This window comes from Molothrus aeneus, chromosome 3, assembly GCF_037042795.1.
Source record: "Molothrus aeneus isolate 106 chromosome 3, BPBGC_Maene_1.0, whole genome shotgun sequence".
NCBI lineage: Eukaryota > Metazoa > Chordata > Aves > Passeriformes > Icteridae > Molothrus > Molothrus aeneus.
In genome coordinates this window covers 48,553,213-48,578,655 of record NC_089648.1, presented here as the reverse complement: position 1 = coordinate 48,578,655, position 25,443 = coordinate 48,553,213, and the positions used below count along the sequence as shown (strand labels likewise).

General features: G+C 39.7%; 1 protein-coding gene across 1 annotated transcript; it reads right to left on the bottom strand.

Moving 5' to 3' along the window:
• Nucleotides 1–869: 869 nt before the first annotated feature.
• LOC136553923 (uncharacterized) lies at nt 870–25,119 on the bottom strand. Its single transcript, XM_066545684.1, has 14 exons — nt 24,894–25,119; nt 21,618–21,737; nt 20,573–20,692; nt 19,379–19,498; nt 15,055–15,177; nt 13,945–14,027; nt 12,622–12,747; nt 11,750–11,795; nt 10,481–10,614; nt 6,071–6,199; nt 4,345–4,459; nt 3,337–3,471; nt 2,009–2,134; nt 870–1,079 (listed from the first exon to the last, which is right to left on the bottom strand). Exons 1-14 carry the CDS (start codon nt 25,117–25,119, stop codon nt 958–960), a joined length of 1,725 nt encoding a protein of 574 aa, XP_066401781.1. The 3' UTR covers nt 870–957.
• Between the last annotated feature and the right edge of the window lie 324 nt (nt 25,120–25,443).

Sequence of the window (25,443 nt, the reverse complement as noted above, 5' to 3'; positions counted from 1 at the left end):
TCATGCTGGGCATATAAAGCTGGGGGAAGGAAGAGGAAAGGGGGATGTTTAAAGTTACATGTGTGTCTTCCCAAGTAACCATTACACATGATGGAACCCAGTTTTCCTGGAGATGGCTGAACATCTGCTTGCCCATGGGAAGTATATGTGTAAGAAAATAAGTTGAATTTAAACATGAATACCTTTTTATTGTTCTTTAACTCAATTTAAAATGAATATCAATACAAAATATAACAAAAAATCCTAATTTTGTCAAATATTTTCACTCATCCCTTGTTGCGAGCAGCTTTAGAAAGAATTTAACATTTGCAGAACACAGTTCTGTACTTAAACACATCTCACCCAAATCATTCATGGTTCCTGCTGTGTTCTGTACTTGCTCTGAGCAACATTTCCTTGCCTTAACATGCCTCTGCTCTTCTGCTGGAGAGTAGAGCCTATAGTGTGGACAAGGATCAGCTGTAAGGCTTTACCTATTCTTGTTTCTTACAAATTTTTTGTACTTTGAGAATTGTCCCTCAGCAGTTACTTTCTGTAGTAACCTGTTTGTAGTTTTCTACCTTTATAGTATGGGTTGATTCAATTATTTTCTAAAGTCCTTGGAGTGTGCTCTGAAATACAGGACATGGAACAGACACAGAATAAAGATGAATGCAGACCTGCATACTTGAGAGATGCCTCATCAATGGAATCAGCCTGTTGCATGAATAAAACCTCATTAATACAGTGCTAGTTTTTCTGAAGGGGGGGGTGAGGAAACCAAAAACAAGCCATGGAAGGTTAACCAAGCATAGCAGGTGTTTTGACCTGCTCCAATTCTTGTTATTGGGACATCTCTTATGTATGGCGAAATTGCAAGTAGCAGGAAAATTACAGGAACCAAGGAAAAGAGTTGTTTCCTCTGAAAGTTCAGGCCATTGGATCTGGTAAGTTTTCATAAACCATTTGGCTTAAATATTAACTGTCTTCGTGGCACATAGCTGCCCTAAGGAGCTCTTGAGTTTCTTCTGTTTGCTGACGGACTTGCTCAAGGAGTTTGGCCATTTGGCTTTTTCTGAATGCTAATGAAAAGTCTGGATCTGAAGAGAAATAACAGGTGTTAGGCAACCTGCTATTTTTCGCTATGTTCTAATGCAGATGCATAGAAAACTTATTTTTCAGGTTAGATACAGTTGGTTGGTGATTCTTATTACAGGTAAGACAGAAAAATACCACACAAAGCACATACAAATTCAGTTTTCATCCCTACAACCATTCAAGATTGCTGCTAAATTCTCCTGATCCAGACGTATAAATCTCAGTTGCCAAATTCAGCCTTATGCAGCAGCTGCCTATGTAGATACAGTGGGGTTTTGGCTCTGGCTCTACATACATAAAGATATGTGCAATATACAGTTATTACCACATTATAACCCTCATAGGTACTCAACTTATCCAAAGACAAGAAGACTAACTTAACCCAGCATAATATTAAGTAATATTAAGGGACTTTGAAGTATGAAGATGTGAGACTTCCCAGCTTTACTATCAGCTAATTATACAAATTTCTTATTTGCTTGCTTCATCAAAATAAACTAAAATCACATTTGAAAAACTTTTAGGTTGCAAGCAGCAAGGGTCAGACGAGCCCAGGCACGTTCCATCCGGCAATATTGGGATTTTATTCCAATAAGTGCCAAAAGTTCTTATATAGGGTAAGATTTTCCTGAAGTCCCATTTCCCTGCTGTTCTGAATGCCTTTAGTTTTAAAGCAAACAAACAAAATCCTCCTGCCTTTATTGGGAGATAGTCTTGAAGAGCTGCTTAAAAACATGTAAGGTAACAGCTACCCTTAAGATTATTCTGTTTTCTTTAGTGAGCAGAGCTAGTCCCTGGAGAAATTTGCACTGTCAGTGGTTGGACTCATCTTAGAGGTCTTTTCCAACCCTAATGATTCTGTGATGTCTGTTACTAAGCAGTGCCTGTTTGCTGCTGATGGGTGCAGGCAGCCTTGGCAGGAAGGACGTACCTGCTCGTAGTCTGCAGAGTGTGGAGATGCCCAGCTGCTGAAAACGGACCTCTTGGTGGGTAAGAAAATTCTTGAGGTAGGCTTGAATCTCTTCAATGTGATACTTTGACAAAAGCATCATTTTTTCTGTGTAAATGGGAGAACCACTGGAGATCAATGCAAGCCTTTAAGCACTTTGAAAACTGAGTTTTGTAACATTTCAATAATGACTCATCCACCTTCAGCTAAAACCAACATTACTGCAAAGACTGACAAGTGACTTCCCTGTACTACAGCTTCTGGTAATACTGCTGATACTTCCGGTAAATAAAAAGATGAGTGGGCTGCTGGGAATCTGATCCCTGTGCAAGGGGCCTACTGATTGACAGTGGTTGGCCTGGTAGGTGAAGCTATCCATTAGATGATTATGCTGTTGGATTCTGTTCACTACCTGAGAGAGAGTCTGCTCTGTTGCAAATCATCAATGCTAGAAATGAAACAGATTTGCATTTTCCCTTAATGGGGACTTACCACAGATTTCTGTTTTTCTTATGTCTAATGTCTAAAATCTAACTATACCTTTCTAGAGAATGTGGCAAGTATCATCAGAACAGCTTTTTCTTGCAAGTATTAAAGGCTCTCAGCTGCATGAGGCAAGTATTTAAGCATAAAACTGTTTTCTACAGGTAAAAATAATGCTTTTTTATTCTCTTTCATTGAAACTTGAAAAATTTTGGCGACATTCTTAAAACTACTTTACTTCACTGCTCCTGCTAATTTAGTCTAGAATTATATCAGCAGGATTTGGTTCAGTAAGAGTTTTTCTCTTGCTGGTCAGGGAGTAGAGTTATTCTAAAATTTTGGAACACAGCCTCTGCTGTCTGTGGGGGATGCCATCATATTTTACATACTGAGAAAGAAGGTCAAACAGTAAGATACAACCTTATTTGAAGTGACCCTTGTCTGAAACACATTCTCATCTCTCCCATGGTGAGGACTATGTTAATAGTCTCCCACCTTCCTACTGAAGCTGTTTGCAAGGACCTCAGAATTAGCTACGGACCAGCTCTGCAGAATGGCCGTTCTTGAAGACGGCAAAAACCATGTAAATCAGACCTTTATCTGTGGTCCACTTTCATCCCTGGAGTTTCTCGTGCACTCAAGGACTGTTTTATTTCAAGGGTGACTATAGGCACTTGTACTCTGAAAAATTCGTAGAGACCAAGTGGGGGGATGATAGAGGAGTATTTAAGGTTGTTCAGTGCCTGACAGTCTTTTGGGAAAAGGCTAATTTCACTCCAGACAGCCATAAGTCTCTTTCAAAGCACAGTTAATCCTGTGTGAGTTACCGTGACTGATCATGTGCTGGATGATGGAGGCAGCATGAAAGGATGGCTCAGGATGTTCCAGTTGGCCAGCCAGTCTCACCAAGCACCTTGTCAAAGGTTCATCCATCCACTGGACCATGTGTAACATGGCTCCTTCTGGAAGGCAGAAAGGTAAGAGAATAGTCTCTAAATAGGAACTCCCGTGTCAAAGAAATGAAGCTGAGAGGTCTGCCAGAAACTGCTGAAATGGTGAATCCTTCATGCAACTGGAGAGGCAAAATAAGTGCTGAACTTGGTTAAAAGTACGTTTAGGTTGTTAAAAAGGGTCATGTTCTGAGGTTATGCTCTCAGTAAGGTAAGGCCATGGATTTGGTTCATATTTTGTTGGCTTTTTGTTCTGCAAAAATTAATCACTTTATGTGCAAGATCCACTCTTGGCCTATTGGGCTCAGTCTGTCCAGCAGCTACTCCAGGAGCACGCTCCACTCGCAAAATTAAATGTGATGTGTTGCCAGCTGCATGGCCATCACACCAGATAGAAGAGATGACCTGTTTGACAGACAATATCCAATGCTGGGTCATGTTGGGAAAATTTACACTCATCCTTTCTGCTTTAAAGAGTGCTGTACCTTTCATGAGTGCCAATTTGGTATCTCTGATAAAATCCATGTGCAAAAAATTTCCAGATATAGACCTACTTCATATTTTAGTCTTATATCAGTTTCTGCAATGATAAAATTATTTCAGCCTGAGAAACAGGGAAATGTTACAAATAGAAGTAGACAGGCCATGTACAGCAGTAAAGTTCAGCAAAAAAAAAATTAAAGAATTTTAAACAGATGAACAAAAATGCAGACAATGGAGCCCATGTATCCTGCCAGTGAATTGGATTTTGTTGTTGAAACTTACAATGAATTTAAAAGGAAAGACTTGGGCTGTGTGTCCAGTTGTGCTCCATCTCCTGTTAGAATTAGTACAGGACATGTGCACTTCTCTGATTCAGCCATTGATGGAGGGTTGCTGCCATACCTTGCTTTGCTAGCTCAGCAAGGCAGGATGTCACGTAATGAAGGGAGTCTTCCTGAGTGTCGGTCAAAAGCATGGTCTGGAGGAGACCTTCGACACAGCGGCTCTCAGTGATTCTCTGCCACAAGAGAGAGAGTCATGTTTAGCACTTCCATTAGGGTTTAGTGGTGTCTGGGGGCTTCAGAAGTACTGAGGTGAAACCATCAATAATGGAAATGTCTCCTCTTAGATCTACCACACCAGGTGAAAACACCTTGGATTGTTCAGAGATCACCTGTACTGAGATACGTATGTTATAGACTGAGTTGAAAAGAGATAGGAGGCTTAACTTGTGCTGACCTGGACTAAAAGCAAAAAATGAGACCAAGAAATGAGTTCTGAATGAGTCAGCTGGGGGTGACTGGTTGCTAGTGAAGTTGAATCATGAAGTCATCAGCTCTCTGGGACGTCCTAACAATGGAAGTTGCTCATGGCTCCCTAATTGAGCTCAAGTGTCTATCAGCAAAATGGAGTATCTTTTTCGGATACTCATTTTATGCTGCATTTTTTGCTGTGTTTTTTTAACTTGCTGCTTAGAGGTTCAAGGTGGATTTGAGACTGCTGCTTTTCAAGCTCCCACACTCAGTTTCTGTCCTGCTGGCATAAAAACAGTACTGCCTTTTTCCTCTTGTGCCAAGGACTTGTGTTTTAGGGAGCATTCCTTAGAATTGATCCTGGAAACCTGGCACTCCCACTCATGTCTGTTTATTCACTTATGCAGCAAGAGCTTGATACTCTCTATCTTATTAAGCTTTATTGAAGGTAAAGCAGGTCCCAGCTGATAACAGCATAAAGTCACAGACTTTAGGTATTTCAAAAGAAGACTATATTTGTCAAACTTTGAATGATGGTCCATTTTTATTCCTACTGTGGGCCTTGAGTTTAAGGGAATCTAGTTTCCTGCAAAACTCGATGTCACAGCTATTAGAAATTTATATAATTCTTATCTTAGTAAAAAACCCTGTAATTTTCCTTCTGGCTGGTTTAAATCTCTGGAACTAGTAGTAATTGTATTGTGAACAAAGGGGGAAATAAAGAACTGAGTCTTAAAAAGTGTGTACTATGAGGTGGAACAAAGCAGAAGTGAGGATTTGGTGGGGTTTTTTCCTCATTATTGATTGCTACTGGTGGTACTGTTTGATCAGGGTACTCTAAAAGGCAAGGAGAAAGGAAGTGCATCCTTGCATATGGATTTTGAAGCAAAGTCAGCAAGAGAGATCTTTATAGCATTTTGGCATAACTAATATCTTGCCAAAGAGGCAAAATGTACATCAATAGCTGGGGTTTTGTTTCACAACAAACAGCAGCTGAAGCATGAGAGCCAGGAAATAAAGATACAGTTCGTAACAGACCTCAGATTTTCCTGAACAATTCCTTTAGTCAGTATGAAATGTTCTTGCTTGAACTTTTTATACCTATGATGCAGTCAAATTAGGTAACCACATCATTCATAGCAAAAAATAGATATTTATTATTTTAATTAGCTTTTTTATATTGTATTAGGAAAATATGAATAGAACTACCTTTCATTATGGTCCTTTTATTCATATATTCAATTCTGTGTAAAATATATAGCAAATTGGCATATGTTTAATTACCCACAGAATTAATTATTTTTTAATGCTGATTTGATATAAACACAATGGCAACCTCCCAGGGTATAGTTCAGTGACAAAAATTGTGTACCTACCTGTCTGTTTTTGGAAAGGCACAGGTTTTTGATGATGCAAGCAGTATGTCCAACAATCACAGGGTCTGTTTTATGTGCTGCCAGTAACATCCCCAGGCTCTGCAGGAGCTCAGCACATGCCAGAGTGTCCTGAGAAGAGCAACCAGTATCTCAGTATCCAGTGTGGACAACACAATGCAGCTTTGCAGTCGGCTATGGAGAGATTGAACTTAGCTCTGCAAGAAGAGCATTAGTTTGCTTATTTAAACCAAGGATGTGGCTGGGTCCAGTGCTGCTTCTCTCAAGTATGGTCTGATTGCACTGACTATTCAGTACTTGCTATGGAAGGCTGGAGTCTTCAAGGTTGTGTAGTTTATTGTTGTTTCCATCAAATGCCTCACCGTGGTCATTGCTAGTCAGGGGAAGGATGTGTGATCCTGCTGGAAGGAGAGGTTGTCAGGGTTGCTGTGAAAGGCAGAACTACACGGTGAAGTAGCAGCAGCAGTGTGTCCTTGAGTAGCTCAGCAATTTACCTGGCTACAATAATGGGTTGTATGTTTAGATCAGTTTGTGATCAGACACCTCTTCAGTAATCATGTCCTGAACAACATCTTATTTACACACATTTCTATGCTGTCTGATGATATTTTAGAGGTACTTTGCTGGGTATCTCTCTCTGAATGTAGCCTTCCTCCAATTACCACTAATATTATTTGAATCACAGAATGACCTGGCTTGGGAAGGACTTTAAAGATCATCTAGTTGCAAACCCTCTGCCATGGGCAGGAACACCTTCCACTGGGCGAGGTTGCTCAGAGCCCCATCTAACCTGGTCTTAAACACTTCCAGGGATGGGGCATTCACAAATTCTCTGGGCAATGTGTTCCAGTGCCTCACCACCCTCACAGTAAGGATTTTTTTCCTAATACCAAATCTAAACGTACTTTCTTTCAGTTTGCAGCCATTACTCTTGTTCTGTAGTATCAGATTGGAGTCTGGATTACTGCACAGGTAGTTACCTCAATAACCATATGGATTAAGGGAGCACTGCTGTGTGTAAGAGAAACCTGACTTCAACAGAGTTTGTTTTAGGTCTACAGTTAAAAGCAAAAGATTTCCTCTTGGGAGTGTTTTTTCATTCAGTCTCCTTCCCTTAGGAATTTAGGAGTTTTTAATGCAGTTCTTCTGTTTGTTCACAATGAACTGTATAATTTGTACTGCCTGGAAACTGAGACACATTAGCAAGGGAGTTCAATATAAAACAAATCATTGGTCCTATACACAGCTGCAAAAAATCACATAATTCTGAAACCTATGAAATATCAGGATCACTAAAGCAGTGTTGAAAGGTGGATGTCTTTAAAAGTTAGTTTAACTTTAATCTTTCTTTTGCTTAGGCTAAATTGCAAAAGTGTATCTTATTTTCTTTTAATACCGGCTGACATCTTCACTTAGCTCATTTTAAGCACTGTCATAACCAGCAATCCTAAAATAAGACAGGAAAGTAAGTTGAAAGGGCAGTTCTATGCCTAAACACAGGGCATTTAAAGAATCCTATATGCAGACATGACAGTAAATTTTCCTTAGATTTTCTTTAAAGGAAGAAATAATATAGTTTTAGATAATCCAATTAAATTACCACTGATGACTGTCTTCTACGCTTTTGGGGCCAAATGTCCTCTTTTCTACGTAATCCCATCAACTATGATACCCATTTTTGATTTGCTACAACCTGAGAGGAGGAAATTTTCTATGGATTATAAAGGAACTTTCTAATATATAATGACTTCCCTGCCAAGATATTTTGTTTATTTAGGACCTACACTAGCAAGTGACAGTACTTGAATTTTGCTGAACTTCTTTTTTTGGCTGGAATATGGCTGAGATCCAGATTTTGTTTTCTGGCTCAATTCTGCACAATGCAAGAGAATCACGAGAAAACTGTGAGTAAAAATAGATTGAGTGGTTCAGATGGATATTGATCTAACTTCTCCCAAGACTAGAATATTAAAAAAATAAAGGCAAGGAAAAAAAAAATCCAACAGCAAGTGTGCTTCCAGTTGCAATGCTGCACTCATACTCCTTACACAGGGATTTCTTGACAAGGTAAATATTATCCCATTTACCAGTTAGCAAAATGTCAAGGCAAAGTTATTTTGTACCTGGAGTGGAGATTCAGTGGCACCATCTGGAATAGAGAGAACCTAACTTCCAGGTCTTTTGCTCAAAGGAATTTGACTTAAAAGACTGTTTTCTCACAAAGCCTGTTTCTTTAGTGCTTCAGGGTTGGGCTGTCCTTGGGAAAACTGAATAAAATTCCCGCTGCAAAAGCGAAGTTTTCCAGCCCTTGCTGGGAATCCCTGTCAACAGCCTGACCAGGAGATTGCAAAAAGGGGGCTGAAGCAGGGCAAGGAGTTCCCGTGAAGCATTCCTGGGGGTTTGCTTCATGGTAACTAAAGGGCAGACAGATTCTGCCCCATTGTATCCTGGGTAGTATTTGTAATAATTCAAGCATCACTTGACTTGGTTGTAAAGGTTAGCTTTGTTCAGTGGTTTGTTTTCCAACAGTTGTTCCCATGGAGAAGTCCCTTTTTCAGTCACGGAGAATTCAGGCTGAGTTAGAGAAAGAAACGTTGAAAAGACTTGAAAAGCAGGCCAGAAAAGGCAGAGAGATGGGGAGGCAGGATGTGAATACAAAGAAGTCAGACTCTTCTCAGAGTGCCCAGGGCTCGCTCGCACAAAGCAGCAACATTCAGTAGTCAGGGATAGCTGTGTTTGCTCGCTTAAACAAATTTAGAGATGTAGATACTTCTCATTGGGGAATAAAGTGAGATGCTTTGCTTTCCAGTCTCCTGCTACTGATCCTTTTTCCCCCATGAAGGATGGGCTGTTTCACCACTGGTGTAGTGAGGCTGAGTTCACAGTGTCTCTTTGTGGCGAGGGATTTGAAACACTGGTAAAGACAGGTTTGAGGATCAGGGAGAAAGGGATTTGTGGGTACTCTTTCCTGGGAGAACAAAAAATGTGAATGATATTTGGAGATAAGAAAAGCAAATCTGAGTGAGGACCATGTTCCAGCATAATGTCTCCTACTGAATAACATATTTACTGTGCAAATGGCCTTCAACTAACTTAATGCATTTCAATTGTAAGCTTGTTGAGAGAAAATTATGTTTTGATTCTATGAGGCAGTTTTACAAGCAATTGAGGATGTTCTGTGCTCATGCAGCCACTCTGCCTTGAATAGCTCTGTGCTCTAGTTGCTGCCTTCCCAGGCATTGAGCTCACCCATTTTCCTATCACATCCCAGAGGTAGGGGAGGTGCAATTTTGGTTTGCATACAGACAACTGAATTGTTACACACCAAGCTTTCCAGACCCAGAGTAAATTCCCAATCAGGCTGAGTGTATTTCAGGCACAAGAAGCACCTAAGGCCACCTGAAGCTATTCAGACCCTATCACTACTGCTTGAAGCAATGTGGCAGGAAAGGTTCACATGTTTTTGCTCTATGTACCCAACCTCTGACTACTTTCAAATGCTGTTGTTAGCTTAAAACACTTACAAAACCTTTCACATCTACGTTCTTAAGGATGTCTGTAATTACTGTAAAGAAAAGTTTATTTAAAAACGAGAATAATCTGTCAGTACTTGCCGTAATTTAATTGCAGCCAGACTTCTTCGTGTATTTGCTAGGGTTGCACTATTGATGGTGGTGTTTACCCTGAACATGGGCAAAAGAATCGTTCTGTAACTTAGGACATGAGGATACACAGTCCTGTTGAAAGTCCTAATGCACTAACTAAAGATAGACAAGATTTTAAATGCTGTTAGTCCCCCTTTTTGTTTTGATCCTCATTCAAAATATGTCAATATTCTACAAATGCACTTTTGAATAACACTGTCCATGTAGTGAGTAACGGATATTTGCTCTTTGTTCTGCACTTATGCACTTTAAATGTGTGCTCTAAATCAGTTTTTCTGCTTTTCAGTGGGTGGGGAAGCTCTGTAGCCAAGATATAACTTCCTTGGTTGCCCTCATGGTGGCAGTCTCTCATGGCGCTGTGTTTGTCCTCCCCCTCATACACCTATCTGGGGACTGAGGGGACTAGAGGGAGTTGCAAGGAGTGCAAGGCACATATCCACATATCCAACGGCTCTGACATCCATCTGCCCCTCTACTCTCTCACTGGTCTCTCCTTGGGATCCCCCTCAGCACAACAGGTGGCTCCTCAGGTAGTTGGTGACAGTGCAGATGCAGTAAATGAAGCCTGGTTATTTTGGGTAGGAGAGAGAAGGGTTGGGAAGGCTCCCAGAGTCTCTTGGTCATTCTCAAATTGCATTTCATAGGCTGTTTTGCCATAACAGTGTTACCCCTGGTGGTGGCCAGAACGAGTCTTTCCCCTCTGTTTTAGGGAAATGATCTCCCATACCTGGTTGGGCGGGTGCTGGGAGAGTATCCAGAGCAGAGCGATGGAGGCACGACGCACGTCCTCGCTTCCAGAGGCCAGGAGAGAGCACAGCTGGGGCAGGACGTTCTCAGCAACCATCTCAGCCTGGATGTCCACTGGTGTGGGAAAACAAAGGAGGTCAGGGGGGTTCAGAGCACTGCAGGGAGTAATTCAGGCTCTGACTCAAACAGTTGACTGTTGTATCAAATTAGAGGATACCTCCCCATCTCCATGCGATAGGCAATGCCAGATGTTCAGTTATAAAAAGAAATGCTCATTTGTTCTGCCTCCTTTTGCTGAGGGATTAATACAAGCTTGATGACAGAATGTAGGTTTGGGCACCCTCAGTCTGTGTCTGAACCTTAAGAAAACGAGTGAGGAGAATTTTCTGACTCTATCATTGGCATAAGGCCAGGTATGAAGGTGGCAGCTTCTGCTGAACAAACAGAAAGACCTCCCAATCACCACCTATCTCGCAGAGTTTTAGTTAACCAGAAGAGAGCCCAGCCATCCCACTGAGTTGTTATACCCCACTTGCTCCTGCAACCTCAGTGAGTGCACTAAAAGGCAATGCCAGAGCAGCCAGCAGATGGAGAGGCAGATCTAAAAGGTCAAGCAGACTGGGTGTTTCAAACTCGTCAAGGAGTGGCACAGCACTTCCTTTGCTCTCAGCTCCTCTATAATTGTGACTTCTTGAGAATTAAGCACCTCTACATTTTCTAGATGAATAAGTCTACCCTGGAGTCTGGGACTTTAGCACTGAGTGTGCCAATCCTCGGCCACTATTTCCTGAATATGTCATAGAAATGAATCTTGGACATTCAATAGGGTTTTTAGGAGGATGACAAATGCATGGGAGAAAATTATATTTAATGATAGACAGAATCATGCCTTGGAGAAGACAGGTTCCCACTCAATAAGTAATTTCAGAAGACATTCTGTCCTAATTGGGTTTAATGCTTAGGAAACATGGAAAGAAGGAAAGCTCAGCAACTCACTAAGGCTCTGTACATAAGCACACCTCGGCTACCTTTCTCACTTTCTCCAGATACTCCCCTTGCTACCTGGGAGCTCTAAAGCAGATTTAGTTAGTATATGCACTGCACCTTCCTCTTCCCTTAACATCCAGTTAAAATGTAGAAAATGTCTCTTTGCTTTTGATAGGAAAGGTTCCCGGCCCACTGTGCTCACTCTGAAAGGCAGAGAGAGATAGAAATAGTGTGGTTTCTTTATCTCCAAGACATTGCTTACCACTGGTAGCCAAATTTCTTAGGCAAACACATGCCTGGCTTGAAACCTGCTTGTGCCAAAGAGGAAAACCAAAAATTAAAAATGAGAGAGAGGAGGAAAAAGAGCAGTTTCAGTAATGCATGTTCTTGCCTATTGCACACAAAATAAATATGACAACACTAGTAAGCTCTTACATTATCTTCAAAAGTAAGTTTTGGCACATGTTTTTTTCCAAAGTTTTGATGAAATTTTTTTCAACCTCCTAGTATCAGTCATCCTATTGTTGATGAAAAATGGGGTTCAGATGTTGGCTTTATTTTAGAACATCTGATAAGTTATAAGAAAATTAAGGGAAAGAAATTGTCCCATTTGCTTTGCAGTTTTTTTCACCTCCCTTCTACACAGAATTTCAAGTTCCACCAGGAACTGTGGTTTCTTGAAGTTTCCTTGATGTGGCTTCCAACAAAGCAAAATTCTCAAGATGTCATCCTTGAAGCCATACAGTAAAAGTTCCGGATACCAAAAAGAAAAAAACAAGTAGCACAACAGATGTGTCAGACAACTTCTGTCACACACACAATGATCAAAGACAGAGCCTGGACAGGGCACTTCTCACATGGTGTTTCAAGTTAATAACACACTGGCTATCCTAGTCTAAAGGAAGTGTCCAGGGCTGCAGAACAACTTTAATAATTTCCCTTGGCTTTCTTCATACATTGACCTTGTAGAACCCATGTATTTTCTATTATAGGTGTCTTTTCTCATGGGAAAGATGCTGCATAGGTACTTGCACAGTAGATGAACAGACTAATGTGAGGCTGAAACTGGAAGCCCAAGTCTATACCTCTACTTGGATGCTAAGTCTTTTCACAAAGAGAAAACTACAGCTTTACCTTGTCCACAGAAGAGGATAAGAGAGAGATCAGTGTCCACAGCAGGAATCTGTCACTGGGTCTCAGCAAGGCTTTGTGGTGCTGAACATTGGCTGCCACGTTGCTCAGGGCAGCACAGCTGTAGTACTGCAAAGAGCCAAGAAAAAACATAGAGAGAAAGGTCAGAGTGGTGACACACTGAAGAGAATACAAATAAATTGGAGAAATGCTCAGATTTAAAACCAATAAAAATAACATGCTTTTTCATCCTAAGGGTGTTTATAGGGTTGAAACAACATGCTGTAGCTGCTCCAGCAATCCTGCTGGGGCGTGTAGTACATTTATTAGGACCCTGGCTGTTTGGGAACGTGCTCTGCTGCTGCACTGACATTGCTGCTGGCATCTAAGTTAAGTCATCTGCATCTATTGTATTATATGTTTACATTGATATACTCAAGCTGGATGTAGATATTGCCCTAGCATGTCAAGACATTATTTCCAAAGCATCTAACCATTAACGCTAGGGAAGACTACACATATAAAAGTATCTATTACTAGGGAGGTATAATTACAAGAAACAGGTTGAGCTAGAGATGGAAATTTTAAGATGAATCTCAGAGAAATCTAAAAATGTGGAAACAGTTTCCAGAAAGCAACTCCAGAGGGTCCATCCCTTCAGACATCTAAAATATCTGAGTAGAGATAATTAAACTAATGGGCAAAAAATTCTGTGCTACTCAAAGGACTGAATAAACAAACTAGCAGAGTGTAAGGATTACAGCTCTGATTCATAGTCTATTTATCAGCACACTTTTGCACTGACAGGCTCTCTGATGAGTGTGCAGAATCACAAACAGGTGTCTGTGATAGGCATAAAATAGGATGCTTTACAGATATTTACAACAACAAGAAAAAGATCTATTCAAGTTGTCTTCTCAGAATACTTAGTAACATTGCTTAGAGTGGATGATCAAAGTTAGAATGCAAAAATGCCCCAGTTGAAACAAAAAACCAAAACCCAGAGGAAGACACCTATCTGCATCATGTCTGATGATCTGAAAAACAAAGAAGGTAGCCACATAACAACCCTGTGCATACATTAATGTGTGCTGGCAGAAGAAATTTTAGATCACAAACTTTCTCCTATGCAATGAGACATATTGGGTCTTTTAATATATATTATGTGACTGAGCTGAGTTTTGTCAAGATGCTCTCCCATGTTTCTCCACTTCAACAGAGAAAACATTTCTCCTCTTCCTCCTTTTCATTTCTGCATACTGAGGTTTGTGCTCTCCTTACAGTCACGATGTTACTGTTTTAAAATCTGACATATTTTAGTCATACCTGGACTTCTGAGTCAGGAGATTCCAGCAGCAAGGCAAGAACTGGTAGGGCTCCTTCCTTGCAAAGGACTTGTTGGATTTTCTCTGCCATTAAAAAGAAAAAGTAAAAGTGTCTTCCTCCCTCCCTTCCTCTCATCTGGAGGCACCATTCAAAAGGGATGTGCACAGTTCTTGGGTTCTAAAGAGTGCTGATGTTGTCCAAATATATGCCAGTCAGTGTGACTGGAGAGTATATAATTTAGAGCTTGTGTAATGCAGCAGTATGCAGATATTTTAGCAAAAAGACTAGCAGGCTGTCTGGTTAAGCTTTTGATGGTTTTATGCTAAAAACTGCTCTGAGAATCTGAATTGCTGGAGAGGCTGAAAAGTCTCAGGTATGATCTTCACTGTGATTTCTGTGTTTTCAAAACAAATTATTTAAAATATCCTGAACAATACCAGAAATGTAATAGCCAACTGTATAAGTTCTTTCCAACTGTTTCCTTCCACAACACAGAGTTCAGAGATGTTATTCATGACTTTATCGTTTAGCTCTGTGGAATAATGGTATCATCTTGGTAGGTGAAATTTAATGCTGGTTTGTTTTAGAGTTAATTATGGTAGTCTACATATCATTGCAGAGGTCCAAGTACTGCTTTTGATAAAGCTCTTTGCAGATATTCCAGGAGCCTTTAATGTCTGACTCGTGATAGTTATACTTAGTATATTCCAGCACTGAGTTAAGTCAGCAAAAAGCTCCTAAAGCTTGACTTTGTTGGATAAGCTCCTGAGATTGCTTTAAAGTGCAGCAAATGTCCGGCTAATTTTTTAGGCCAAATTGTTTCTTTAACAAATAGCTACTTTTTTCCTATTTCTTTGACTGATTGTTTAAATATTCTTATACTAGCCTCTTGGATTTAAAAATCAAGATTTTTTGTTTTGCTACTAGGCAAAAAAGGGCCTGTATCAGCAAAATTTAAATCATCACCTATGGTACCAACATGAATGCCACATGCAGAAGAAATAACTTGTTGATCAGATATGCTTTTATTCTTGCCTTAAGCTTTAGGATTATTTTTCTATCAGTGAGTTTTCTTTTGGCAATTTAGGTAAACCATTAGTCCAAAAGTACCTGATTGTGTGAGGTTCAGAATAGCACCAACTGCATTTTGCTGGACTCTGGGATCATAGGAATTGGCAAGAGACAGTAGGGGTGTAACTCCTCTAGCAGCACCAATAGCCTCTCGGTTGGACTCTGGAGAAAAGAATCAGAGAAAGAAAGAAATATTTACTGCCATCTTACTGTGAGCCACAAGCAGGACAACCAGCAGGACTATCCCTTGGTGTTCCCTTCTCTGATTTCTCTGCATGCTCAAAGGAAACTCTTAAAAATTCTAAGAGCTTAACAGGAAGGAAACCTGTTTCCTTATTTCATTATTTCTGGATTAGCCATAAATCACAGCTGGTTCAATGCTTTTGGTTTGTTACTACGATAATTAAAATATCCTTAAGATCCTTTAAACAGGTTAACAGAGTGTTGTACTTGTCAAACCCTTGGTATGTCTGACCAACCTATTCACAGTGTGATAACCAAAAACTACCTCATTAACTGCAGGTAAGGTTTAATTAATTTAGTAGGGTATATTCAGGGCCAAGTTCTTTCTTGGAATTTCCCTGTATTACTCACTTGACATCTACAAACAGTGCAGAGGTTTCTAAGGAAATTAACAATATTTATACACCATTTAAACAATGGCCAGTCTGTGGAAGTTTGCTGAGAGAAACATGAAGCAGACAGAGCAAATTAAAAAAAAAGTATTTGGATGAGATCAATTCTTCAGGTGCTAACTAACTTTGAGAGTTATGAGAACAAAGATGCTAGTTTTATACCTAAAACCTATATAGTGAGGAATTGACATAGATTAGCTAGGATGTTTATTCAAGTATAGTTCAGAGAGTATCAGTTTAATATTCCAGGGCAAGTAATTTTCTGTCTTCCTATGAGTATATACTCAAGTAAATAACTTTTATTCTGAAAAAAATGAGAAAAATAATTGTTCTGTAGAGAGTAATCCATTTAAAATAGCTTTTCCATGTGGGAAGCTATTATTCTGGTGAAATATTCTGGCCCCTTTCATAGACAAGCCCTTCTCTAATCTAATCTGCCTACATACCATTCTTTTGTTTCCCTCAGTAGAAGCAGAAAGTCTTTTGTATGACTCCAATGGGTGTGATGCAAACTACTCAGGTGAATAAAAAAGAGAAGTAAAAAGATTAAGGAAGAATTTAGATATCACTCGTTCCCTTATTCTTGTACACAATATACTCCATAAATGTTTGTGAATGTGGAAAAGAACCTTACCTTTGAGAAAAGGGATTATGAACATTTGGACAAAACTTAGGCTAATTCTTTCTTCTATCAGATATTGTGCCTGAACACTTGTTTTACCAGTTTATGATGACAGACTGGATGGGGAAATCGATCTCACCAAGATGTGTAACTCTTGCCATCTCTGTATGAGAGGTGGCAGGCTAGATCATGCTTCTCTCCTGGACCACCTGTTTATCTTAAAAAATGCAGTCCCTCCACTGATGCCATTGCAACCACTGACACCCCTTGGAAGGCTTTTAGAAGGAAGCCATGTGTTTGAGACAGTACTCTAAAGTGGGGAATCAACATCTACTCAAGCTGTGTTTGAATAACTCACTAATTTATAAATTCTTTCTTTCCACACTCAGACATTTGTGTACCTAAAAATTCCCATCAGAACAACTTTGAATGTGCTTTACACTCAGTGCATCCTCCTTGTTTTAGCTTGAAGCAGATGTTCAGACCCCCCTAAACCTCGAGCATGTGAACATTTAGTTCTGAAGTACTCTTGAGTTCTTATCTCATAACTGATTCACTCACTTTCACTCAGTGATTAAAAAGCTGCAGATAATTGCAACTATGCATGTGTCCTTTTGCTGTGTGAACAAATGCTGGTGTTGGAACAAACTAAGCTTCAAATATTTTTTGAGAAGTTTGCTCTTCTTATTTTTCAGCTCCCTATTGCAGCAGGGAGACAACCCAGTTTACACATGACCTGCAGTAACACTGCTAAACAGTTTCACTCTGTACATAGTCTTGCATGCTTGTTGCAACAGAATTAGACCATTCTTAGATGCAGAATTTTAGTCACCTTAAAGCCATCTAAGGATCTTCCTAATTTGGTTGTGCTTCCATATTTATCTTTTTTGCATAAATGGTCTTCTTGAAGGATATGACTGAACAGGATACTTTTCTCAAGCAAACGCTTAAAAATACCAGAGTCTGCAAGTTAAAATTAAAATAAACCCTGAAGAATTGCCTCTTGCTTTAGTCTCATTGCTGTGGTATCTAAATATAGTCTGAAAAACAAATAAATGGATCCAGCCCATTTGAATTCTAGTTAAACTGGGACAGAGATCCTCAACACTGATCAAACACCAGGGAGCAACCCAGCCTATGCAGGACTGCCCACCTCTATGTTCAGCTCTGAAAGCTCTTTAAGTGCTTAATTTGGAGTACTTGTGCTCAGAAGGACATTGGCGCTTAAGGAAGTGTTCAAAGACAAAAGAAGACCACAGGGAATGAAGGCAGCCTGGATCTGCAGTAGCTGAGGGTTCCCTCCCTGTATTCCAGGTCAGACATGTAGCAGGGTATGAGTGCCTTCAGGACTAAGTAACATCCTTAGATGCCCAAACAAATCACTTTCTTGGTGGACTTTTTTTAAAACAGGTGAAGGGACATCTCTGTAATTTTTAGGGGCTTAACTTCAGTGATCCTACACAAAGAAAGTCCTTCTAGAGCCAAGTACCTAAAAGTTTAGTGATGCCATGCCTAATTAAGACATTTAAATGAGGCAATTTGCATTCCACACAAAGTACTGTAGTATGTAGAATTTTAAACCTGACCATAATATGCAATGCTTAAAAATAAGCTCCTAAGGGAAGAGTGTTTAAAAACCTGAAAATAAAACAAAATAAAACAAAAAGGTGGGATAAAATGCAAATCAGCACTTTCATGTGGTTGGATCCAGCTTATCCACTCCTCCTTTGCAACATAAATACTTAAATGAGAAATTACCACTTTCATCATGCCTCCCTTAACCTTCTTGGACATCAGATTGCACCTTCCCAAGCTGGAAAAGGAAACTGGCTACAAGAAGGGAAACAAATGTGAAAACACAGCTTTTCTACAGTCTTGTACACAGTTTGTACTGGAGAACTATGAGTTTGCACAAGGTAGAGTAAGACAGACTAACATGATAACCTTTCTTTTGGTAACTGTGGCTGAACTTACCTGTCTGGATACCAGGAAAATATTAAAATCATTATATGAAATATTCATAGTTAAGCAGAAGATGGTGACAAATGCAAGTAGTACATGATGGATAAAAAACTGACTGAAAGCAAACTGGCAGAAAATTTTGCTGAATGGGAATGACCACCTGGGAAGAGGCTACAAATGGAATTCCATGAGGGCTAGTCTGTATTTGTTTTGAACCAGAGAGTTAAAACAAAGATGCTAATGTAGAACTGTCAATGCAGTGGAGGACCAGAATATTTTACAAATAACAGACAAGTTAGAATACTGAAGCAATGGAAACAGAATGAAACCTGTACAAAATGCAGGGATCTGCACTTGGAAACACTTGTGGTACAGAGACTTGATTACTTGGTGTCTGCTGGAAATAGCAGCAAAGGAGGAGCAAGCCTAAGTGATTAAGTCAGCTGTAGGTTGACATCATCACCATGGCACAATCACCAAACCTGCAAGTGTTACCATGAGATGCACCACAAAACATATTTCTGTATGTGCCACAACAAAAGGCACAGGTGAGACCTCAGCTGAAGTACTGCACATTTCTAGTGACTTCTCTTTCAGAAGAGATTAATCCAAAACAGAACTCCTGCAGCATTTTTCTACATCTTAGCACTGCAACAACACCACAGCCTGAGGCCTGTGGTATCACCATACAGCACATGCAAATGCGAGGTTCCATTCCTGGAACATATCATTTACACCGGGAAGGACTCTGAAGATGAATGGAGAGTCTCACTTACAAGAGGAGTCTTAAAAGACCTTGGCTTTCTCAGTCTAGTAAAATGAAGGAACCTCATCAGCATAGACATCAGAGGGACAGAACTCCTGAAGCAAAAGCCAATGCAGACATTAATTAAGATAAGCCAGTCATGAATACATTTAGGATGAAAATCAGAAAAAGGTTTGTAATAATAAGAGCACAAAGTCAGAAACACTGAGAAAAATAACTGGAATGTCAGGAGGTTGAATTTATGATGTGGGAATACCAAAACTTGTTGCTGCGTCTTATGACTCTTCCACCAATTGCAAATAGGTTGTTTCATCTTAAAATATGATGGAAGAGTTGAATGAATTCACAGCTGAGGATAAAGGCAAAGAAAACACTCACCTGAAAGAGCCAAAGTCATGATGCAGGCACAGGAATTACACTGGACAGTGGGATCCCCTGATTCAAGCAGATCCAGAATTGGCTCAAGTAAACCCATTTGGACAACTAATTCTTTGTCAACTATTCAAAAATCCAAGAAAAAATGGACAAATAAAAAAGTAAGGATTTAGTATTTTGCGGAAAGAATACATCATCCATTGACTGCTTTGGATATCTACATTACGATTATACAAAATAGAATTAAGATAGAAACAGCCAAAAAGCCACTCACAGTGTCCAGCTGGGTTTGCTTAATTTTCCTTCAGATGCATGAAAGAGTGTAACAGATGTTTGGAGGTTTTAGGCCAGAAGGTCCCAAATGAGGTTAATTTTGGCAAGAGCAACTGCAGCTTTCCAATACGTTTGCAACTTACTCAGCAATCGCCCTCCCCCCTTTCTTTTTCTTCTGAGGTCTACCCTTTAAGTATCATTTTTCTTTGTAAATAATGACATGATATTATTTGCAGCAAAATCCTTAAAAAAAAGAAAGCAAAGAAAAAAGCCAGCTTTGCTGAAGACTGACTCTGTCTTCTACTATCATGGGACTGCAGGATGGAGCTTGTTGGGGCTCAGGTGACGAGGAGTGCAGTAGTAGATGCAACAAGGACTCTACTGATGAGGTGTGGCATGTTCTTGCCCTGTCTATTAAGATAAACTTTATTGGGAAGTTATTCTTCTGCATCTCCCAGATTCTATCCAAAGTCTATTTTCCCCTTTGGTTACAGAAGCAAGTAAATTACACTAAGCGTTTAAACTTTTTTTTCTCTCTGCAAGCCATTTAAGACTAAGGTCCAGTTCATAAATAACCAGAAAATGAGAGTTTATTTATATTAGCTGTATCCGTTGTTTGAAAGGAAAAATGTCTGTAGATCCAAGAATGAGAATACAATTCCCACACTGGCCTGGGAATAATTTATCAGCCTTTGGACACAGATCGAAGAACTCTTGTCACATTATATAATGTAGCTGGAGGGATCTGATCTATCTTGGTGCCACCAGAAGCTATGTATCTTGCAGTCAGAATCAGACTCACACTTTGTGTCCTATGAGGAACAAAAAAGGAATCTAGATTTGTGTAAAGTGCCCACCTTCTGTCTGAGTCTGGCTGAACAGATACTTCTTCATCTGAAGAGAGATGTGTCATTAATTACTCACTATTTCCTTCCAGGAGGAAGTTGACAAGGGACAAGGAAGACATCTGCTGCACTTCCAGGTCAGCAGAACGTAGTAAGGCATAGAAGGGTTCCAGATGTTCCACAGGCAGGGGGATGTTCACTGCAAGAGTGAGAGGAAATATTCATGAGTCCCATTGTTCATCACAGTCACATTTTTCCCTTGATGGACTTAAGCCTGAGGTGCTCCCATACACAGGCAGAGTGGTATTCACCTTCATTAAAATTCCACTGCTACTAGCAAACAGGGCAAGTTTCCTGAAGAAGTTTTGAATAATCAAGTACCTCAAAAACATCATGGGAAGGGAAGAGGTGTGCCTTGCTAACAAACAAGTCATTCTGCCTCACAGCAGGTCCTTGTCTTGTGGCTACCTGCACTTTTTATCCAGCAAATAATACATAGGATAAAGCTATAATCAAAGTGACAGAATATTGTCTTTGAAGTAAAATTAAAATAAACAAATAAATAAATTGCAACCTGCTTATTGCTAGTATTTTTACCTTTTTGTAGAATTCAAACTCTTGCTGATATTTTATTTGGGATATCTAGGCTGACTCCTAACCATTAACAAACTACCTCAAGAGCCAAGTGCTCCCACAGAATATTTGAAACAAAGAAGAATGTGTCCTTCATAGCTTTTCACTACAATCTAACTTCTGGACCATTGTCCTCTTTTGTATATAATTTTTAACGTTAACTGGTCACTATGTCCATTTCCTTTCACCATATTTTGACTGTGTTGCTTTCAGGAGATTCAGTATACACTAACTTTAAATACTTTGGGTTCTGCTGAGCTTCACATAAGTAACAGTCTTTTATAATCGTAAGAGATATCTCCTTATAGCAAAACCCAGAACTGACTCTGCCTATATGGCAATGATAGTTTTCCATCTTCTTTAGCAAACAACATGGCATGAAAGCAAAAAAAAAAACTTGCTTAATGAATCAAAAGGAGTTTCACAGTTTGAAATAATATTTTTTTTTATAATCACATGAAAATTTTCTAATGCTTACTGAGATAACTTACTGTGCTGACTCATATGCAAGTAATAGAGGGCAGCCGACTGCTGTAAACCTGGGTTTTCCGAAAAGGATAAGGTTCTCAAGGCTTCCAGAGGGTCCTTTCCCAGTGGAGACATTTCAAAATCTAAAGATGTAAAATGACAGCACAGGCTTAATTACATCTGTAAAGGGTTAGTTTACAAAAAGAAATTAAAATTTAAAGCCAACCAAACGCATAAGGATTTCTGTACTCCATAAACCCATCTATCTTTATTCATGTTTCCATGAGCAGAAGCAATAGATGAACTGGGAATAACCTGTCCTTGGCAATGCCTCTTGTAAAGCTCACAAAGCTAGTGATTGGAAACAAGATAAATTATAAACTTTGGACACTTTTATGCTATCTAATATAAATGCAGGTGTTCTTGTTTTCCACAAAAATCTTTACCTTTTTCTGAATCTTTGTTAAAATACTGAACATGGTGTTCTTAGTTAAGTAAGAGTATATATTTCTAATTTATTTTGTATTTCTATATATATTTATAAGTATAGCAAGAGTATATATTTCTAAGTTACCACATCTGAAGTTCACTGTGTTTCCTGTCTTGCGTATTGAAATACAGGATTTAAAGGAATAGCAACATGCAAACTGGCTTGCCTCAGGCTTAAATTTCTAGCATGAGTCTACCGGTTCTCAAGTATGATAGCTCCCCTATGAATGAACCAGATGTTCAACAACAGTCATCAAGCAATAGCAGTCATGCATGACTTCTGTAAGTCACTGCATAATATAATATGTGGAATGGAACAGCAGAGAGGAAAAGGAAAGGGACACTGAATGAAAGAACAGAGTTAAAAAGGCAATGTATGATTGATCAACAGGTGGAGCACACAATTATAAGATATTTTTTCAGGCAATAGATCAAAGCTGTGCAATAACGATTTAAATACTTCTGTGAAAAATATCTAGCTATTACCTCCCACGAGACAAAGAAATGTGAGGGATGTGAGAAGCATGGTGTTCATGCCTCACTACCAAACACAGCCAATATCTCAAGCCATTAGAAGCTGCTGACATGTCAAGACTAGCAAACTCCTACCCTCAGGATTAGGCAAGTGAGCTTCACAGAACTGCTTCATATAAAAATAATTTTAAAAAATAATTAGTAGTATACACAAAGGGAAGGACTCGCCTGTATGTGCAAGGTTTTCGACAAAAAAAAAAAACAAAAAAACCTCTTCACATGGTTTAATTCTGTTCCTTTTACTATCTGAACCTGAATCTATCTGATTCTTCTATATGTAGTTTTGTCTGGGAGAGTGATAAAACTGAAACCACTCAAAATCTTCACCTGCTCAAAATATCAAAATTTCCTGCCCTGGTTAACAGATGAGTGTGATGATCAACCATGAAGTCTCTCCTTGCAGCCAAATTGTCCAAACACTGTCTTTTTGCTTATTATATTTGTTCCTATTTATTATATTTTGCTCCTATTTATTATATTTTGTTCCTATTTATCATATTTTGTTTATTATATTTTGTTTTGAGGATAGGCTTGTTCCCTCTTGGAATAAAATACAAAGGTGAGTATTAAAGTAAGAGGGATGCGTTCTTGCTTCTCTTTGTGAGGTTTCCCTGCCTCCATTTGTCTAGGCAGTAAGATCTGGCCATCCAGACAACCAGACTGGTTCTGCTTCCTGGGTGCTGTATATGTCCTGTCACGGACAATGGGACCTCCCTGAAACCCCTTGTTGTCATGTGTACTGTTGTCAGAGAAGCTCTAGGCATCCTGCTACTGTACCCCAGCTCCCATGGATCCAAGACAGACCAGACTTTTGAAGACTGATCTCAGAGAGGAAAGGATCTCTCAAGAAAACACACATTTATTCTTTTCAGGGAACACCAGGGGCTGCTACAAGGAACCATTCTGGCCTCCCCTTCATTACATCTCAGCCATCAGCTGTGCGGGGATACTGCCAAGACAGTGTCCTATGGAGTCAGGAGCACGCTGGACTTTGGAAGAGAAAGTTCAGCCCTGGAAGATCTCCACTGTATGACAAGCTGAAAGATTTGTCCCTATTCTGGATATGAATGTCAGGATTTAAACCAGTGCTAAAGGTGCAACAAACAGTGAACCTTAGCAGCAGCACAGGACCCACCACATTTGCTGGATAATGGCATCAGCTAATACCGACTGAGGCTAATCCACACTCGTTCCCAACTACCAGAGTCACAGCAATTATTCCAAAGGTTGTTCCATGACAGATCATTTCAAATAGAATTAACCATGTCACACCAAGGAAAAATGTCTCTCCTGGTTCCCCTTACAAGATTGTTTCATGTTCCCAAAAAGACAAGTAAATGAATAGTAGCTCCACACCCTTCACACAAACCAAAGTAGGGGACTATGCAATTTTGTGTAGTAGCTTTAGCCCAAAGCTGTTAAACATAAAGTCACAACAATTAGTTGTGAAACAAAGCAAAACCATGACCCCTTTATCTTGAGATAAGGACTATTTTTAGATTGGACAACCAACAAAATACACTCATTCAAGATGATTGCAGAAGTGAAATAAAAACGCAAGTTTTCCTATTGATATTGTATCCTAGGACAGGACAAAGAGGATATCACAAACAGAAAAACAGAGGAAATAGGCAGATAACTTGTAAAGCTAAGGAGATAGATGAAGACATACATCTACTTTGATTCAAACAGAATCCCATGATTGTGATTAAGCCTGATGTCTAAAACATTTGCACAAAAGCACAGTTGCTTGGAATCCTGAGAGCTCAATGATGCTTATCCCAGGGTGACTTTGATTTTCCTCATGTATAGCCCAGACATTCCTAGCATAAGTCCCAGGGTTCAGCCAACACAGAGGTGCACAACTGTGCACATCACAATGTGATCTGCTCCCTCACAGCTCAGCACTCACGTAGCATCCAGTCCTATCAAAGCCTATGTCTAGTTTTGCCAGTTCCTTTTAACTGACTTCAAAAAAATAACTTAAATTTCTAGAAGGAGTCATTTTTATGAAACACATTTACATGGGTTATATATTAACAGTGGTGGCAGAGCAAGAAAGTTATTGACCACTTCTACCCAGATCCAACTGTTGCACGACTTGAGCCCTTGGTGTCCTGTACACAAAGAAAATGCTCTGTAGCTCTGGCCTTTCCTCATCATCACTGAGCTATTCAATGCCATACCAGAGCAGATCAGATAGCAATTTGCTTTCAACCCACAAAATTAATCCCCTTGCTCTTTCACAATCCTTAAGAAAAAGAAAGTCTTCTTACCTGTTTCAATATGCTGAAGAAACTCCTGTGCAGTCACTCTCTCATGAGGCTGTAGGATGGGCTTGTACAGCTGCCTGTTTTTAGAGCTGTTCTGTTTTAAGCAGGAGCAATTGCTTATCAGAGTTAAGCATTCCTTGATGCCTTGCACCAAGTCAGAGGACATCCTCTGAACAAAGCCTATGAAGTCCCGCAGGAGCTTCATGCATCGTCCACATAGCTGACCCATTCTTGTTCCAGCAGCAGCACAAATCAAGAAGAAAAGGAAGGAGATGGAAACAAAAGTTTCTTCTCAATTTGTCCGCCTTTTGCACTAGCTTGCCTCTTCACTGTTTGTTCTGTCTTACAGATATTAACACCACACCATGCGCAGATGCTGTAAGGCAGAGAGACTTCTGTGTCCAAAAAAAATACATTTCACAAGGCTGGTGGTTTCTGCAGATCTCCTGAAGTTCATAAATTATTATTTAAAATGAGTGCACTGGAGACACACCTTCCTTTCACTTGAAGAGAAGTAAGATAATGACCTAAACACATTTCATAGAGAGCAAAT

What these genes read in the sequence shown, in the direction of transcription:
- LOC136553923 (XM_066545684.1), bottom strand. Translation starts at nt 25,119, where the DNA reads ATGGGTCAGCTATGTGGACGATGCATGAAGCTCCTGCGGGACTTCATA. An exon ending in CTTGCATATGAGTCAGCACA is followed by an intron (nt 20,693 to 21,617) that starts GTAAGTTATCTC and finishes TCACTCTTGCAG; the next exon opens with TGAACATCCCCCTGCCTGTG. An exon ending in TCTGAACCTCACACAATCAG is followed by an intron (nt 14,028 to 15,054) that starts GTACTTTTGGAC and finishes TTTTAATGGCAG; the next exon opens with AGAAAATCCAACAAGTCCTT.